At 43.3% G+C, this 19,908-nt stretch overlaps 1 protein-coding gene across 1 annotated transcript; it reads right to left on the bottom strand.

Moving 5' to 3' along the window:
- Positions 1–17,160: 17,160 nt before the first annotated feature.
- LOC117977300 (RWD domain-containing protein 4-like) lies at positions 17,161–19,697 on the bottom strand. Its single transcript, XM_063601456.1, has one exon. It carries the CDS (start codon positions 19,515–19,517, stop codon positions 18,951–18,953), a length of 567 nt encoding a protein of 188 aa, XP_063457526.1. The 5' UTR covers positions 19,518–19,697; the 3' UTR covers positions 17,161–18,950.
- Between the last annotated feature and the right edge of the window lie 211 nt (positions 19,698–19,908).

The following is a 19,908-nucleotide window of genomic DNA, read 5'->3' as shown; positions in this document are numbered from 1 at the left end:
CAGTTGAGTTGTTTCCAGTTTTTGGTTATTGAGAACTGTGGTGCTATGAACATTCTTGCATGTGTGCAAGCATTTTAGGTATAATTCTTAGAGTGAAATTGTTATATCATAAGATATGTGAATTTTTTTTTCTTTGCTTTTTTTTTTTTTTTTTTTTTTTGAGACGGAGTCTCTCTCTGTCGCCCAGGCTGGAGGGCAGTGGCGTGATCTCGGCTCACCGCAAGCTCCCCCTCCCAGGTTCATGCCATTCTCCTGCTTCAGCCTCCCGAGTAGCTGGGACTACAGGCGCCCGCCACCCTGCCTGGCTAATTTTTTGTATTTTCAGTAGAGACGGGGTTTCACCGTGTTTGCCAGGATGGTCTCGATTTCCTGATCTCATGATCCCCTGCCTCGGCCTCTCAAAGTGCTGGGATTACAGGTATGAGCCACCGCACCTGGCCTAAAAATGTATCATTTAAGTTTTCGAGGCATAACTTTCTGTATTCATTGGGTGAAGTTCAAATCTTTTACATTCCTGCTGAGTTTTTTTGTTTACTTGACCCATTATTTACAATGGTATGCTAAAATCTCCCACTGTGAAGGTGGATTTATCAATTTATCTGTATATTTCTATCAATTTTTGCTTTATATATACTAGGGGAATTAAACTTTTTATCATTTTGGGGGCCCTCCTCATCCTTCATATTTTCTGATCTATTTTATATACCATGACTGACCATACGTCCTGATTTGCCTGAGACAGTCCTAGTTTACTTTGTCTTTTCCTGATATAATTCTTAAATAATACCTTTTACTCTCAAAGGTATTCTGATTTAGACAATTATATATAGTAAATCTAATTTTATATAATTTAACATTATGACACAAATATTCCTGATCTATACTTTTAAGTCCGGGCAAGTGTAAGTCTCTTTTTTCTTGTTCATTGGTCTTAGAATTTTTTTTTTTTTAAAATCAGAGTCTCGCTCTGTCACACAGGTTGGAGTGGAGTGGCTTGATCTTGGCTCACTGCAACCTCCATCTCCTGGGTTTCAGTGATTCTCATGCCTCAGCCTCCTGAGTAGCTGGGACTACAGGTGCACACCACCACATCCAACTAATTTTTGTATTTTTAGTAGAGATGAGGTTTTGCCATGTTGGCCAGGGTGGTCTCAAACTCCTGGCCTCAAGCAATTCTCCTACCTTGGCCTCCGTAAGTGCTGGGATTATAGGCATGAGCCACCACACCCAGCCTGGTCTTAGAATTTTAAAAATTTGTTGTTCACTACAACCAACTTTTGTAAGGTATTTGATTATTTTTATTTGTTTCTCCAGCAAATCTTTGATTTGTTTCTCTACTTATTCAAGTTTTGAGGTCTTATATGACTGAGAATATTTGTTTCATGCCCTGATACTTAATTAAAGGGCAGTTTGGCTGGATGTATATTTCTAGGTTCTAAGGTCATATCCTTCAGTACTTTGCTGATACTGCTCCATTGTTTTCCTGGATCCACTGATGCTGTGGGGAAATCTGGTGTCAATCTCGATGTTGGTCCTTTGTATGATTTACTCTTTGCAGAATTTTCTTTGTCTTTCATAGTCTCATATTTTACCATACAGTGTGATATATTTTTCTCTTTCTTCTCTTTGTCATTCTGTAGGCCCTTTCATTCTGAGGTATTTCTTTTTTTCTTTTTGAATTCTAGGAAATCTAGCTTCATTATTCTTTCAAATACTTCCTTCTTTTCATTTTATTCCTCTGACTCTCTGAGCCTTATCATATGGATGTTAGCATTTGTATGTAAATACTCCATTTTTTTAGCTTTTCTCTAATATTTTCTATTTTTTGTCCCTCATTTGAAGAACTTCCTCAGTTTGAACTTCCAACTCACTAATTTGTCCTTGAGTTTTATTCATTCTACTGTTTAGTCACATTTGTGAGTTCTTTCCTTCAACTACTATATTTTTTATTTCTTATGCGTGGTTCCTTTTTAATGTTGTCTTAGTATTGTTTCATTTCTCTTTATTTCCTATTAAGCTTATTAGGCTAATTTTAACTTCTTGGACTTTTCCAACATTTCCTCTTCCAATGGAATCTATAATTCAATTTTTAAAAAATGGTTTACTTCTCAACTATCTTGCTATTTTGACCTCATTCTCCATGGCAGTGGCGAGGTCAGTTGGCTTCTCTGTTAGGCAATATCTATGGAGCAATGGGGTGGGGACAGATCAGTCCCAGACAACTGCGCCACCCTCAGTTACTCCACACCCAGCAAAACAATGTTTCAGGTCAGTGCTCCATCTTTGGTCCCCAGGGAGGAGTGGTTTAGAAAGGGGCACTTTTTGGTTCGCAGTTCCCCTGGCCTGAGGGTTTGGAAGGGGTGGTGTTAGAGAAGGAAGCAACTGCCTGGGGTTTTTCTTCCCACCTGTTTTTTCCAGCTCCTCACAGGCACAGGACTTGTGAGATGCCTGAATTTTACTCCTGGGACATCTGGACACAGGTCTAAGTCAGCATCAGGGTAGGGGCAGGCACTGTTTGTCCCTAGCATTGGTGGGGGAAGGGGCAAGGGCAGACACCCATAGTTCCTTTTCTGTTTTACCCTTTCCACAGCCACCCACTGATCCTGCTCCTGGCCAAAGTCCCCTGGCCCTTTCCCAGCTGTTTCCCTCCTGACACATCCCATGGATTTTCTCAAAATTTTGTCAGTTCTCTCTTTATAGTTCCTCCAAGGTTTATCTTAGGGGAATCGGCACTAGATATTTACTGAATGTCCGTTTGCAAGACACTGTGCTGGGAGCCACAGCACCCATAGTCAATGAGGCTGGCTCATTCCTTGTCCACAGGGCTGCTTACAGAGCAGTGAAGATGGACATTAAATACTTTTGCAACTAGGTAATTCATGACATTTGTGGTCAGTTCTAGAAAAGAGACAGTCTAAGCACTTTGAGAATGCACAGGGATTTATCCAGGGGCCTGGGGAGGCTTCCTGGAAGAAGCAGTGTTGAACCGATGGGGAAGAGTGTTGGAAGAGCGATGGAAGAGTGTTAGGCATCAGCCATGGGAGGGAAGGGCAGGTGGGGAGGAACCTCTCAGGCAGAGGGAAGGGCATTCATTAAGGTGGGGTGGTGGAAGGGGAACAGAGCCATTGCGGAACTGGCAGGAGGTCAACGTGGCCAAAGTAAGGGGAAGTGACACTGGAAAGGAAGGCTCCGGAGACGCTGCAGGGCTGTCCTCAGAGGCAGGGCTAAGGATTTGGGCTGTAGTCTGAGAGGAATGGGAAGCCACTGGGGAGTTTAAGCCAGAGTGATAGGATCAGAGCAGCTGTTTTGAAGATGACGTGTTGCAGTGAGGATGGGGGCTCTGAAACAGGCAGGAATGAAAGCAGGGAGACCCGGGAGGGGCTACTGCAGGAGTTCAGGTGGAGATGACAGTGGCCAAGATTAGCGTGCTGGCAGTGGAGGGGAAGAAAAGTGGATGGGTGTTGCAGAATTTAGGAGCTGGATTGGTAGGATTTGGTGATTAGGTTGGGTGTGGAGGGAGAGGCAAGTACAGTCTGCCCTCCATATCCGTTGGTTCCACATGTGAGGATCAACCAACTGCTGATCAAAAAAATTTGGAAAGAAAGCCCCGATAAAACAATACAAGAATAAAAATAATACAAATTAAAAATATAGCATAACAACTATTTACATAGTATCTACATTGTATTAGGTATTATAAGGAATCTAGGGCTGATTTAAAGTATACTAGGCTGGGCGCAGTGGCTCATGCCTGTAATCCCAGCACTTTGGGAGGCCGAGGCGGGCGGATCACGAGGTCAGGAGATTGAGACCATTCTGGCCAACATGGTGAAACCCTGTCTCTACTAAAAATACAAAAATTAGCTGGGTGTGGTGGTGCACGCCTGTAATCCCAGCTACTCGGGAGGCTGGGACAGGAGAATCACTTGAACCCGGGAGGCAGAGATTGCAGTGAGCCGAGATCGTGCCACTGCACTCCAGCCTGGCAACAGAGCAAGACTTCATCTCAAAAAAAAAAAAAAAAGTATACTGGAGGTGTGCATAAGTTATATGCAAATACTATGCCATTTTGTATTGGGTTGGTGCAAAAGTCATTGCGGTTTTTGCCATAAAGACGAAAAGGCAAAAACTGCAATACTTTTGCACCAACCTAATACAAGGGGCTTGGGCATCTGTGGATTTTGGTATCCCTGGGGGCCTGGAAACAATCCCCCATGAATACGGAGGATTGGCTTTATATAGATGACTCCCTTTGCTTAAATACCTGGCTTCATGGTGATGGTGAGCGCAGAGGAAGGACATCTTGGAGAAGAAGCAGATTTACAGAGAAGATGATGAGTTGGCTTTGGACACGTTGACTCTGATGTGCCTGTTAGATGTCTAAGGGGAATACCAGTGCTCAGAGGAGAGGTCTGGCTGGGCAGGCCTTGCTGGTAGATGGTAACTGAATCTGTGGGAGTGGATGCCATTGCAGTGTTTCTCTATGGAGTGTGGGTATTGGCATGCGAGGATGGACAGTTCTTTGGTGATACTGCCTTCTGTTTGGTCCCTCTGCCGCCATCCACTAAACACTAGTAACACAGCATCCACCCTGTTTTTGTGACAACCAAAGCCACCTTCACACATTTCCCAATGCCACTTCCCCTTAAGAACTTGTAGTCTAGAGAGAGAATCTAGAATGAAACATGAAAAAGGCCTATATTGAGATGTTGTAGAGCAGGGGTGTCCAATCTTTTGGCTTCCCTGGGCCACACTGGAAGAAGAAATGTCTTGGGCCACACATAAAATACACTAACAATAACGATAGCTGATGAGCTAAACACACACACACACACACACACACACATCTCATAATGTTTTAAGAAAGCTTACGAATTTGTGTTAGGCTGCATTCAAAGCTGTCCTGGGCTGTGGGTTGGACAAGCTTGATGTAGAGGAAGAGGAAGTGGCAAAAAAAAAAAAAAAAAAAAAAAAGAAAGAAAGAAAGAAAGAAAGAAAGAAAGAAAAAATAGCTGAGAAGTGGCCAGAGAGGGGAGAAAGACCAGGTGTTACACAAAGCCCAGAAAAGAGGGTGTTTCTAGAAGAGACGAGGAAGGCCAATTGTCTTGAACCTGTTGAGAAGTCAAGTGGGGACCTAGCAATGATGGGGTCAGTGGTGTGTGGGGAGGAGCGTGAGCTAGCGTGGGCTGGGGTGAGATATGAGTGGTGACCTGGCAGGGGTGGGTCTCGTGTTCATTCCTGTGTGTGCAGGTCCATGCATTCATACGTGATCACTGCACATCCTGGATTTTCTAGGACAGTACCATTTAAAAAAATGTAATTCTGGCTGGGTGCGCTGGTTCATGCCTGTAATCCCAGCACTCAGGGAGTCTGAGGTGGGTGGATCGCTTGAGCCAAGGAGTTCAAGATCAGCCTGGGCAACGTGGTGAGACCCTGTCTCTACAAAAAAATACAAAAATTAGCCAGGCGTTGTGGCACACAACTGTAGTCCCAGCTATTTGGGGAGCTGAGGTGGGAGGATCACCTGAGCCCGGGAGGTCATGGCTGCAGTGAGCCATGATCACGCCACTGTGCTCCAGCCTGGGTGACAGAGTGAGACAAAAACACTTAATTTTTTTTCTAACAAAGGCAATTCATTAAAAAGTCACTTAAATAGAATTAACTTTATTTTGTTGTAGTTTTCATAGAAATCATATAAAACAGAAAAAAATGATCAAATTAAGACCCCCTTGTCCTAAGTCTTAGTTGAGGAAAAAACCTTGTTTTTTTTGTTTTGTTTTGTTTTTTGTTTTTTTTAAAGAAACAAACCCAACTGAGGCCAAATATTCTAGTGATGCAGGCATTGCTCAGATGTGGTCTAAGAAGCGCGCAGCAGCTTCAAGGGGGAATTCTGGAAGGGAATTCCCACATTTTGAGCAGTGGCCACATTCCTGGGATAGGCGTAGAAGAGGAAAGCAATCTTGGCCCAGGTGCTTCTGCAGTGCCTCTCAGGAGGTTGAGTTATCCACTAAGGCTGAATAGGGGCCCTGGTCTTAGCGCCAGAAATGTGTCTGCCCGGAACAGGAGATATGATCATCTGGGTTGAAAATTAACTAGGGAAGGACATGGTCCAGATGATTAAATTCCTCGGCAACCACCGAGTCATCATCTAGCAGATTCAGTCATGGGCTGTGGACTTCAAGTGTGTATTTTTCAGCCTGTAATTTCTCAAGTTGCTCCACTCTGTACTTCTGTGTCTGAATCACCAGATATGATGGATTTTGCCCTGTGTTTATAGCTTCACCTATTAATAGCAGGGTTGCCAGTTGAAGAAAGTTGAAGCCCAACACACACACACACACACACACACACACACACCCCACATCAGCACTTATCCTTGTGCCACATGCTCTACTTTATCCTATCCTATCCTATCCCATGCCTTTCTTTTTCTTTTTTAAAAAATGTTGTCTGAGACTCACTAATTTGATGTGTCATGACTCAGCTGCACTTTGGAAAACATTGATTTTAGAAGGCGGCAAAAGAAACCCGCAGGCCATTGTGAAATGAAGGGGTGATTAGAAACAAAAACCAGTCAGGTTACTTCTTAGGTCAAACGGAGCTGTGCAGACACTGTGAAAGGGTCTCTCCTCGGGCTGCCCTTGTCCCAGCTGGTGACGAGGCTCTGCTTCTCCCATTCTTGGCCAGGGCAGCCCAATAGTAAGATGGCCTACTGCTATGGCTATGTCTCAGGACAGGGCACCCCTAGTGTGAGGCTTACCCCACTTAGAGGTCAAGGGCAGACCACAGGTCAAAGCTCCATTTCACAGACGTTTAAGGGTTTCCTTTGCCTCCCTCCAAGTCAGTGTTTTCTGAACTCCTGCTCAGGCCTATTAGTGGGTCCTGAAATCAACTCAGTGAGTCCTACTAAGAAGAAATGGCATGAAATGGAACAGAATAGAAAATAGCAGGGCACATAGTACATAGGAGGGAAGTAGTGACCTGTTTCGTGTGTGTGTGTGTGTGTGTGTATGTGTGTGGTGTGCATATGGTGTTATTGTCGGGGGGCTGTGGGGTATGTGGTATGTGTGTGTGCTGTGTGGGCGGTGGATGTGGTATTTGTGTGTTATGTGTGTATGTGATGTTTGCATGGTGTGTATGTGTGTGTATGATGTGTGTGCCATGGTGTGTGTGATGTGGGTGAATTGGATTGTGATCAGAAGTGGCTTGACCCCGAGGCTAGAACTTCGGCACCCCCCACCCCAACACAGCCCCGAGTCTGTTGGGGTTGGTGATGCGATCTCACATCCCAGTGTGGGTTAGGTGACCCTCCAATAAAGCCCACAGTACCCTGCATTTCCACGATCGTGGCATTGCGACCCGGTACTGTGGGTTTGCTTGTCCCTCTGTGTGTGTTTATTGGGTCCCTCTGGTGCCTCCACATGGTGGCATCTAACATTACTGAACTCGCTCCATGCTGGGCACCGCTGTTCGTGCCTTCCAGCCACTAATTCAGTGACTCATTCTCTCACACCAACCCTAAGAGTCAGCTACTATTATCACCTTCCCTATATTGTGGACAAGAAAATAGAGGCCCAGAGAGGTTAAATAACTTGCCCAAAGTCACACAGTAAGTGGCGAATCCAGGATTCTAACCCCAACGTCTGGTTCCAGAGCCCCTTTTGTGACCACAATGCAGAAGGCATTCAATGAGAATTGGTTAAGATTGTTAAGATAATGGACATTTTGAAAATTAAAATTACAATTAAAATATGATTTTTAAAAAGGGTAGATCTTATTAAAGAGAGGGTTCAAGGGAGCTGCTAGAAAGGATTGGAAATGACAGGTGGCATAGGGGCTGGAGGGAGCTGGAGTTCCCTACAGATGCCCACCATGGCACTGAGTGGGTTAGAGGCAGCGTGGGGCGTGGGATTGAGGGGTTAGGTGAGGGCTGCAGTGAGGGTGGGCACTAGGTGGCAAAGGAGAGAGGGAGAGAGACAGACAGAGAGAGCACAAACTTCTGCCCCCTGAGGGAGGGCATCGGGAAAGGGGTGTGGGGAACAGAAATGCCAAAGCACTATTGTGAGGTCATTTGCTGTGGAGTATGTGCCGTAATTACTGACCCGCACCCCACCCCGCCTCTCTACCATACTTTCCAAGGAGCCCACAGTGCTTCTTTTGTGTGAGTGGATTCCTTTGGCAGACTTGAAGAAGTCCTGAGGTTACAATAGTGTAAATGGGGAGATCCAAGGACAGGATGCAGGGTCCATGAGTTGACATCTTGGGTCGTGATATTAAAGGGGCTGAGCCAATGGCACTTCCATCTCCAAAGGGAAAGGCCCCTGCTGACTTCTGCGGTCTCGAATCAATGGCTGAGAGATTCAGTGTTAATTCAGAACTACCCACTGTTTCATTAGACCTGCCCCTATCCCCCAACCCAGAGGGGTGTGGAAAGCTTTGCATTGGCCAGGAGTTGTGGCTCACACCTGTAATCCCAGCACTTAGGGAGGCTGAGGCGGGAGGATCGCTTGAGCCCAAGAGTTTGAGGCCAGCCTGGGCAACATAGGGAGACCCCTGGGGGTCACTACAAAAAAATTTAAAAATTAGCCTGGCATGGTGGTGTGCAACTGTAGTCCCAGCTACTCGGGAGGCTGAGGTGGAAGGATCATTTGAGCCCGGGAGGTTGAGGCTGCAGTGAGCCATGATCGTGCCACTATACTCCAGCCTGGGTGACAGAGCGAGACCCTATTCAAAAAAGAAAAGAAAATAATTTAAAAAAAAAAAAGGAAAGGAAAGAAAGGAGCAAGCCTCCTCGCCTTTTGAACCCAGGCACTGGCTTTCAATCTCTTTGAGGAATTAAATTACACCTCTAACATCCTGGTACACTCAGCAAGTCACAGTAATCTTACGGTAAAGTGAGTGCACATAGAATCCTACTTTAAGCAAAGGGCTGTTCTTTCTGGGTCCCATCTACTATAATGGCAGTGGTCATGGTCTATTTTGCATGAAAACTCTTATACATGATTTTGTAAAGAAGGTTATAACAATATTTTTCTAATGATGCTTGTTTGCAATAAAGTGATTGTAGAGCAAGATAATCACTTTATTGCAAACAAGCATCATTGATAATTATTTAGATACATTCATGCATCCTTATGACAACCCTTTAGATATGGGTAGATTACATTTTGAGACAGCAGGGTGAGGTCTGTCGTGGGTCTATAAGCCAGTTAGCATGATAAGGGTAACCGCCATCATCCCAGCTCCAAGGCTGTAAGTAAGGGATGTATAGGACAAGAATCTGTTTGCCTGGGGAGGCTGAGGATGCGCCACTGTAGTCAGAATGCTATTGTCTAACCATGGGGTTGATGAAGCACATCTGGTCCAGTGAGTTGTTCTCTGTGCAAATCCAGGCTAGCCAATCAGCAGAACTGCCAGGCCTTGGGTGTGTAAAGCTGGGACAGGAGAGGGGGGAATCAGAGGGAGGAGAGGCTATAAGACTGGTTTCAAAGATGTCTGGAATGGCTCCACTATCTTGTCCTTAACATTTGCCATTCTCCATTTGGTAGCCTCTGCAGATGGCTGCCAGCCACCCTGCATGTGTCTATCTTCAAGACTTCCTTCTATATCTAGATATGTGAACTTGCAGGATCTGCCGTAGGCAGGGACTCAGGTCTGAATTTCTTCCCATCTGAGCACACCATGGATGTGTGCCAATGTGGTGGTAGGACAAAGACTTTAAACCATTGACTTATTATGGGAGTCAACACAATGGGCAATCTAACCTATAGAAAACAACAGAAAAACATTTTGAAATGTATACATATTTCAAAGGCTACTATATATAGAAGTCTTATCCCTCAGTGCCTCTGGGGGATAGGATTCATATATATATATTGAAGCCCAAATATCTATATGTTGAAGTCCTATCCCCCAGTACCTCTCAGAATGTGGCTGCATTTGGAGAAAGGGCCTTTAGGGAGGTAATTAAGGTAAAACGAGGTCATGGGGAGAGGGGGCTTTAATCTGATATAACTGATGTCCTAATAGGAAGAGGAGATTAGGACACAGACACAGAGGGGTGACCATGTGAAGACTCAGAAATCCGCCGTCTATGAGCCAAGAAGAGAGATCTCAGAAGGAACCAATTCTGCTGACACCTTGATTTCAGACTTCCAGTCTCCAGAACTGTGAGAAAATACATTTCTGTTGTTGACGTCACCCCTCTATGGCAGCCCTAGTGGAATAATACTAATGACAGTGGCTGTCTTAGCAGGGCCTGTAGCTCCTTTCATGTTAGGAAACGGCTCCCTCTGCTGGGTCTTTGTGTTAAAAGCCAAATGATGCCCTGAAAACAATGACTCATGTTTGGACGGTGCAGAACAAAGTGCTTAGATTCTTCTTTTACAGAATCTATATAGAATAAAGAATGTAGAATCTTTGTAGAGTTCTTTGTAGAATCGTTCGCCTGTAATCAGGGTTGATATTGACAATATTTAGCAACTGTTGCGGCTCTCTACTGTGTCTGCCATTAACCCTGTGGATGCTGGACTGTGAGGCTGGGCTGGGGATGGTCCTGGGGTGGGACTGAGTGGACAGGGTAGTGTGGGGAGGATTGAGATGGGGACATTCAGGGAAGTGACTGTGTACCAACCAGTGCAGGAGGATCAACCAGGCTGGAAGATACAGCCTCAAGGCTGAAGATCCGTGTGTCATCATAAAAAAATAGTTTCCTAATATCTGTTCTATAAAACTATCTTTTTATAAAACATCTTCAACTTAGTCTATTGCTCCTGGAAAGAGCCCACAAACAAATATGCTCTTATAAGCAAAAAATCTCTTCCTGGTATGGTTCACTGCTCTCCAAGACATATTCCTTGTCAGTCGGATTCATGCTATTATCCTCACTCTCCTCCTGGCAGTCAGGTTGTGTTGCTGAAACTATAAACACCGCAAGTCTGGAGATAAGATTTGGTGAATTGCAGTTAGAATGTTGAATTTTCTATCACTTTCCGCCTTGTGTTATTGCTACAAAACCAAACCTATCTATCACGCAGCAAGCGCTAACCACAGCAGCCTCTGTGTTTCTACCCTAGTTTTTGATTCTCTATTGTCCTAGTCTCTTGCAGACTAGAAATTGTAAGAGGAGGCATGGTTAATTGAGGGTGGGGTAGAAAGAAGGAAAAGAGGAGGCTAGCAGGGTAGAAACATAGATGATATTGACACATTGAGAAGAGATTGCTAATCTACCATCGTCATTGCTGGGACTCGAGAAGGGCCTTACTGGGATCCAGCCAGGATTAGCTCAGCCACTGCTGCTGTGGTTAGGGTTTGCTACATGATACTCTTTTGAACACATGCCATGGGGACAGTTCTGCACTTCTGCTCCCGTCTATGGTGTGACAAGGCCGGCTCTGTTCCCTTTTTCCTTCTTAGTCTTAGCTTTTGAGACGCCATGAAACTGACAGTACTGGTTCTGATTATGTGCAAAAACTGGATTCCAACTGCCAAGCATTTCTTTCTCAACTTCTTATTAGCTGCAACTTAGTGGTCATTCAACCTTGAATAAAACAATTTCACCTGAATATAAAAACACGTTTAAAATTAAGAAATTGCTTGCTTACACAATATATTATTCTTTCTTTTTCTGGCATCTTCCTTGCGGTTTAGATGTCATATCGTAACTTCTCCTTCCCCAAAGGGTCAATCCAACTCTAGTGTCTTGTTCCATGTGGGTCTTTTGTTCCTTCCACCCATAATCTAAAGGTCCCAAGGCACTTCCCCTATCCTCCCTCAGCTAAGCTTCATCCTTGGGCTCTGCCCTAGAGTAACTCAGCTGACATCTTAAATATGTCTGATCATGCTAGTTTGTATAATTCCTGTTTTCTGCATGCAGACTATGTGTTTTTTCTAACACACCAGCAAATATTTAGTAACTTTAAATTTATGTGCCAGTATTTTGCAAAGTGCAATGGGGGGGTACAAAGAATTGAAAACCTGATCTCATCAACTGGAGTTGACTACACATATGTAGGTACGGGAAAGAGTAAGATATAGAGGGTACCACCTGTAGCTGGAGTACCTCCAGCACCGGGCGATGCTTCCCACTTCTCTCCTCTGTAATGCACAGGAAACATTATATTTCCAAATATGATGCATTCTCATGGGTAGCAGTTGCTCTGCCTCTTTCCCAACCAAGAAAGCCTATGGAATTTAGGGATTGTTGGGATGTGATCAAAGGGACAACCTTAAATATCCACTGTTTCTAAGAAGGATCCTTTTTTAGACACTTAGGAACAAATTAACTTATCCCCCTTATCCTGCCCAGCATCCATCAGTGGGTTAGGGAGGTATGGCTGAGGATGGCTGGCAAAGATAGGGCCATTTTCTGCATACAGATCACACTGCAGAGAAATAAACTGAGTTCCCTAGCGGCCTTTGCGTCTGCACTGCTGATTGCAGTTGGTGCCACACTGTGCCGAGTGATAAGCTCTTGAAAAGGAGCAGTTGCGTCATGTCCTCAGAGGAGGACTGTGTGGAATGTTTGTGTCTGCATATTCAAGCTTGTTGCCAGATCTGCTGTTTCTGGGCCTCTCTCATTCTCAATTTCCTTGTGTTGAAAAATGAAGATATGAATTCCTCTCTCACAAGGGCTGTTGTGGAAATTCAATAAAAGTAATTTTGTGAGAGCTTTTAGCATGGTGCTAGCATTCAGTGGTTGGTTGCTCAATAAATATTTGCTGGGTGAAAAAAATCTGATATTTACTTCAGAGTTCACTATGTCATTTTTCTTAATGAAAGTATATCCAAGTAGATAACTTGCTAAAATAAGAACAGGTGGAAACTATCTTAAGTGGAATTGCCTGAAGAAGAGGTGTGTCCATTATCATTGTTTTGTAGACTTTAGTTCATCGAGCATATCCCTCGCTTCCTTTCCTTCTTTATAGGGTTCCACAAGGAGCTTTGCTGTGGGCGAACTGTTAGCTGGAGCTGTGATAATTAGGCCAAGGTCATGCATCTGTCCCTTGTGGGCCAGTTAGCTCAGCTTGGCTCCATGTCCATACGCATTGATCTTAACCCAGCGGCAGACTCACAAGTGTGTGACCGCATCCCAGAGGACTGCGGGGGAAGGGTTTCTGTGGATCAGGGCAAATCGCTCCTGCCGGAGAAGCACCTTCATGGTCAGCGCTCTTATGGTTATTATGACCTGAAGGTGGCGCTGTTTCTCAAGGAAAACTGGCGTAGGGTCGCCGACAGTCTATTTTAAAGTGAGTGTGAAATGATAGAATGTCAGAGTTGGAGAGAATCTGCGAGGTAATCTTTGGATCGATTTCCTCACTTTCCAGCCAAGGAAACAGATCCAGAGGGATAAAACTCTTGTCAGAAGTCACACCACAGATTCATGACAGAGGCATGGCTAGACACGGGCCTCCCAGGTCATAAACTTTTACAATTTTCACTGCACTAAGGGTTTCCTGATCCTAAATGGTATCAAGCAATTAATAATGCTTAAAAGAAAACTGAATGAATCATTGATAACTAACCTGGTGATATTGTCAATGAATTAAGTTACTGAATTTCAGATGTCTGTTATTTCTAATCACAGGTCAGATTCAAGTTGTTTTGGCTTTTACTACAAAAAGCATCTTTACATATATCTGCAATTTAATGGATAATTTATTTTCCCTTTCCATACATCTGAAAGAAGAAACATAATTGGTATGAACGGCACTTAATTCCAGACTGACTTCTTTTGAACTGTAGGTAAGCATTATTTGTTTGAATGATTACAATTGAGACAAAATGTGGGTTTTTAACAGCTGCTCGCAGATTGCAGGCTGATAATGACAGTAACTCTATGGCAGCTATTTGTAACCCCTGCCCTAGTTCATAGAAAGAGAAGCATATTAGACAGTGGGCATGGCAAGTACCTCTCCGCAGGTGTGTACGGAATCAGAATTCAACTTTTAGAAGATTTCTGCTCTGAAAACAAATTATTTTTTAAAGTAAGTTTTTACTTATTTTGGGGGGTATGGTGAGTACTTGGGAACGTGAGAGAGTGTTTCCTACTTTTCTCATGGTGAGAGTTGACAAGATATGAGGTTTGGAGCCTGTGTTGTAGAATTCAAGGTCATCAAAAAAGGCAGGTCTTGTGGCTCTGCTTGAGGCATGAGTTAAAACTTTTCTTGTCATCCTGATCAAATACAGTTGTAGGCGTTGTCTCAGGGAGATTAGCACCCTTTCTCCAGTTCATCTTGGACAGGTGGTTTTTATTATTCTTGCATTTGGTTTTTATCCTCTTTCTTTCAGAGCTAAGGGAGACTCATCAGAATGGATGGTTTCTGAAATAGGAATCTATTCAAGATTTAGGAATATAGAATTTTTATTTTTTAAAACACATTACATTTCATTACACTGTCCAATGATATAACAGAACCACAGACTTTTCTGGTTGTGTCCTGCTCTTTATTTTTACCTGGATCCAAGCTTTCTTCAATGATTCTCTCTCTCTCTCTTTTTCTTTTTCTTTCTTTTTTTTTTTTCTTTTTTGAGTTGGAGTCTTGCTCTGTCACCCAGGCTGGAGTACAGTGGTGTGATCTTGGCTCACTGCAACCTCTGCCTCCTGGGTTCAAGTGATTCTCGTGCCTCAGCCTCCTGAGTGGCTAGGATTACAGGTGTATGCTACAACGCCTGACAAACTTTTGTATTTTTTGGTAGAGACTGGATTTCACCATGTTGCCCAGGCTGGTCTCAAACTTCTGGCTTCAAACTATCTGCCTGCCTCAGCCTCCCAAAGTGCTGGGATTACAGGCGTGAGCCACCATGCCCTGCCTCTCTTCAAGGACTCTCTTTGCTGCATCGGCATCACCTGGGAACGTGGTAGGGCTACAGAATCTTGGGCCCCACCTTGGACCTACCTAATCGTCATCTTATTCATTGGTGTTCCCTTCGCCAGGTGAGTTTTGCACTGACTAAAACACACAGATCTATCAGGTGAGTGGAAATGGCAATACTCATTTACCTTAGTTCCGTCTTTATTTTACTTTCAGTGTTTTATCCTTGTCCATGGAGTCACTCTCATTCATGCAGTTCCACAAATATTTTTTAAGGCCCACTCTGTGGCAGACATAATACAAAGGGCTGAGAATAAAGATGAAAAAAATCATTTACTCAAAGTATGTAGTATGTCATCCAATGATAAGTTATGGAGGAAAAAGCAGGCTAAGGGGGCCGGGAGTGTGGGAAAAGGGTGCAGTGGTATACAGAGTGATCAGCGAAGCCTTCTCCCAGGAAGGGGCCTCTGAGCAGAGAAGGGGAGGACAGAAGGAAAAGTCACGTGGAGGGCTCAGGGAACTACCTCCTCTGCCCTCCAAAGCCACTAGTGAATCGCTGTGTGCGAGGGTTGCCACATTTAGCAAAAATACAAGATACCTAGTTGCATTTGAATTTCAGATCAACCTTGAATATGTGTTGGGTATAACATACTAACTTTTTTCTTTTTCTTTTTCTTTTTCCTTTTTTTTTTTTTTTTGAGACAGAATCTCACTCTGTTGCCCAGGCTGGAGTGCCGTGGTGCGATCTCGGCTCACTGCAACCTCCGCCTCCCTGGTTCAAGAGATTCTCTTGCCTCAGCCTCCTGAGTAGCTGGGATTACAGGCACCTGCCACCATACCCAGCTAATTTTTGTATTTTTAGTAGAGACAGGGTTTCGCCATGTTGGCCAGGTTGGTCTTGAACTCCTGACCTCAGGTGATCCGGCCGCCTTGGCCTCCCAAAATGCTGGGATTACAGGCGTGAGCCACCGTGCCTCGCCTAACTTTTAATATTAAAATACACATATATAAAATTTAGTACATATACTAGTACATAGTACATGTACTAAATTATATTGTAATGTTTTTAGTATGTCCCATACAATATTTACGACATATTTATTTATACTAAACAAATTCATTGTTTATCAGAAATTAAAATTTAACTGGGCATCCCATATCTGTGTGACCCTCTGTGTGACCGATGGCTTGTGGACCAGACCATGAGCTTGGGGAATGTCCTTCTCAGCAGGACCATTTCCCTTCTCAGTCAACCCTCACCTTGTTCCCTAGGCTCTGGGCAGGGTCACCTTGAAGGCGGCCATCTGTGGCCTTGTGTTAACTCCACAGGTGACACCTGGATTCTGTAGTCAGATAAGAATGCGCGCCTGTCTTCTATAGCCAGCTAAGCATTTCCTAAACTAAACACTCCTAAAAAGTCTTCTCTAGTGAACAAAACACATCTTAGAATCCTCCAGGAATATACTCCATTGTGAATGGATCACAGTGGGGAAAAAAAGTGAATTGTTCCTTTGTCCATCTAATGTTTGGGAGAAACTCATGATTTATTTTGCAGCCAAACACACACGCAATCCAGTTTGCAGTTTTCCAAAGGCTATTTCTGATGTGGGATGTGTGGCTCCTCCCACCTCTTCCTGGTATAATCTATAGCGTAACATCTGTGTGTCTATGCTAAGAGTCAAGCCATTAACCTCCGAATTTATTTATTTATTTGAGATGGAGTTTTGCTCTAGTCGCCCAGGCTAGAGTGGAATGGTGCCATCTCTGGTCACTGCAACCTCCGCCTCCCGGGTTCAAACGATTTTCCTGCCTCAGCTTCCCAAGTAGCTGGGATTACAGGCATGCACCACCATGCCTGGCTAATTTTGTGTTTTTAGCAGAGATGGGGTTTCACCATGTTGGCCAGGCTGGTCTTGAACTCCTGACCTCAAGTGATCCACCTGCCTTGGCCTCCCAAAGTGCTGGCATTACGGGCGTGAGCCACCACACCTGGCCTAACCTCCGAAATTTAAACAAGGGGAGAGTCTCCTCTCCATTTATTATTTTTGTAAACCATAACTACTGGCAGGTTTGTACCTACTGAAATAACAACAAAGCTATGTCAACTTTTAGTAATTGCCTCTTGTAATGCCCAAGCTTGAAGGGAAGGTCCTGGGACTCAAAGCTTTTGTGTTTTCCAATCAGGGAAATGATGACTGTAAACAAACTACCAGACTTAGCCAAGGTAGCCCAATGGGCTGGTTCGCCACCTGCTCTTATAATTCCAAACATCTTCCATCACAAGTTAAAAATTAGTGACGCCCAACACAGCAAACTTTAGTTATGTCTTCTTCTTTTTTTGTGTGTGTGTGTATAATTCAGACTTTATTGCTTATTAATTATGTCACTCCACAAAATTTTAAGTAAACAGACATTGAGAAAATATACTGGGAGTGTTAAACAGATGACGGCAATATTGATAAGGCTGTTCAAGTGTTTTACATAAGGTAATAAGAGGCACCACCATCACCAGAACCCCTAGAAATTTGTACATTTCATATAAAAAGAGTAAAAATAGTTCATTGGCATGTAACTAGCATCATTCTCTGTAATCTATGAGCCATAATAAGCCTGAACAATTTCAGTCTCTTCAGAGCAAAACAAAGTATTTTATTCCACTAGCAGATGTTTCTCCAAAAACAAAAAACAAACCAATACAACCACAAATACTACCCACACACAACCCTGAAACATAAATTGCCATATTCCAGTGGTCCTGAATTTTAACATGTTTTGCTGTACATTAATTCAAGAAATAAAATGAGAAACAGCTTTGAAAATGAGATTAACTCCTTTGCTGTAATTATACTTACTCTATAATTCAAACTATTTAGCTGAAGTGAGTTAACGAGTAAAAACCGCGGATACAGCTCCAACTGCTCTTAACTTCTTTAAATGTTTACTGTTCTATCAAAACTCAGACCCAAGCTGCACAGGTGTAACTTGAGGCACTAACAATCTCCCTACCAGATGTAACAGTTTTGTGTGTTCTTAAAGCTGGGCGCATATACAAAATCACTGTACATCACACATAAACATCAAAAACTTTTCTTGGCACAACTAGACCAATAGTTTCCTCTATTATTATTACTTTTAAGTCAGGCATGTGTAACAGTTCAGCATTTAAAAGACTCCCATGTATATGATTAAAAAGATGCTCAGGTTGAGAAATATATTTGAATACTTGAAAAGACACTCCAAAAAGAAACAAGACTTGAAATGTGGTTTTATGTTGAACCATTTAGGAGACCTCAGTTATCCAACAACTAAAAGCACACAACAGCAGATAAATAGGGTTTTATTAAAATCAATGTCTCCAACAATACAAAAACTAAGTATTAAGGCATCTTTTACTCCCATCCTGGTATATGCAAGAGAAATGTTTTAAGGAAGGGCCAGCATTTCTTACTAAAATGCTTTCTAGTGTATTTGACAGATTTGTTTTTATATTCTCCTATTCCACATATCACTTAAAGCACTCATGATCAAACATCTTGACCCAAATCAAGAGAAAAGTATAAATAGATATTAATTTATTAAAGGGAAGCAGTTCACCTTTCAAAAATTAAAAGAAACTACAAAAAGTATCATGTATAAAGTTCAAATACCAGCATTTAAATTTCTCTGAAGCAATTTACGGTTCAGTAATTAAGCAAAAGAAGAGATGAAGACTTAAGATAAGAAGCCTATTAATATGGATTGCACTATGGAACTGTTCACTACTCGGCTCCACTGGGATGATAGTTTGAAAAGGGCTTCATACTCCTTTAAGAAAATAGCACATCCACCAGGATAAGATCATTTAAATTAACACTGATTCTTATTCCCCATGCCTGTCCCTTTATAAAGCTCAAGGGGCTTCATAAAGCATACTAAACAGTAACATTTTCACCTTTTATTAAGGCAAGTTTGTGAAAATAATTTAATACAACCAGATCTCTTCATGAACTTTCAACTTACAACCTTTTTAATGTAAGAAACATACAAAAAATTGTGTTTTATAAAAAGTCGCCTCAATACCAGAAAATAGTAATGAAAGATTTTGAACCCAGTTTTACTCTTTAAAGAATGCTCTTTCCTTGTCTCAAATTCCAAGTGCTACTCATCATCCTTAGAGCCAGTTTTGCTTAAATGCTTCACAACATCAACCCAGTTCCAGCCTCGAGGAAGTTCTCCTTTGTGATCTGTTTTGTCTGCCAGCTTACGCTTCTGGGCTTTTGAAAGTTGTTCTTTTTTGTCTTTTTTCTTACTTGATGGGGCTGTATTAGGAGTTTCAATTGAGATGATATTGCTTATCGATGTTGCGGAATTAATGGGATTGTGATTCTCCATGAACTGCTCTTTATTGTCTTTGGCATATTCAAACAATGTATAGGTCATAGCGGTTCCAAGATTAGCTTCTACTGCTTCCTGTAGCTTGGCTAATATACTCTGCTTTACAGCTGATGATATGGTGTTGTTAAAAAAAGCGTTCATAGATAGAATTGGAGGTGTTTGGGGATATGTTTCTGTCCAGGAAATCTCTATTAACAAGGCTTTGGGATCACCATTTTCACCTATCCTATATTGAAAAGAAACTGGACTTAATTCCCGGAAACTTTCATCTCCTTCATAAATAGAGCGTAATGCTTCTAGTTCCATCTCCTGGTCCTCGTTGGCACTCATCGCGCTGGTCGCGGGGCGCCTCCTGAGCGGACGGCGTTCGCAACAACGAAGAGAAAGCGAGGGCAGCGGCCCAGAGGCCGGGCGTCCCCCTTTCGCGCCTCGGCTGTGGGGTCGGCACGGTCTTGGCACTGGCAGACGCCAACTGCGCGCGCCCCGAGCCTCGGCAGCGCCCCGTCTTCTTCTTATTCTTCCTCTTCCTCTTCCTCCTCCTCCTCCTTCTTCTTCTTCTTCTTCCTCTTCTTCTTCTTTTTGAGACAGAGTCTGGCTCTGTCACCCAGGCTGGAGTGCAATGGCATGATCTTGGCTCACTTCGATCTCCGCCTCCTGGGTTCATGCAATTCTCGTGCCTCAGCCTCCCGAGTAGCTGAGATTACAGGCACCTGCCACCACG

The sequence above is a fragment of the Pan paniscus genome, chromosome 22 (assembly GCF_029289425.2).
Source record: "Pan paniscus chromosome 22, NHGRI_mPanPan1-v2.0_pri, whole genome shotgun sequence".
In the NCBI taxonomy this organism is placed as follows: domain Eukaryota; kingdom Metazoa; phylum Chordata; class Mammalia; order Primates; family Hominidae; genus Pan; species Pan paniscus.
This window is presented reverse-complemented; position numbering and strand designations above follow the sequence as displayed.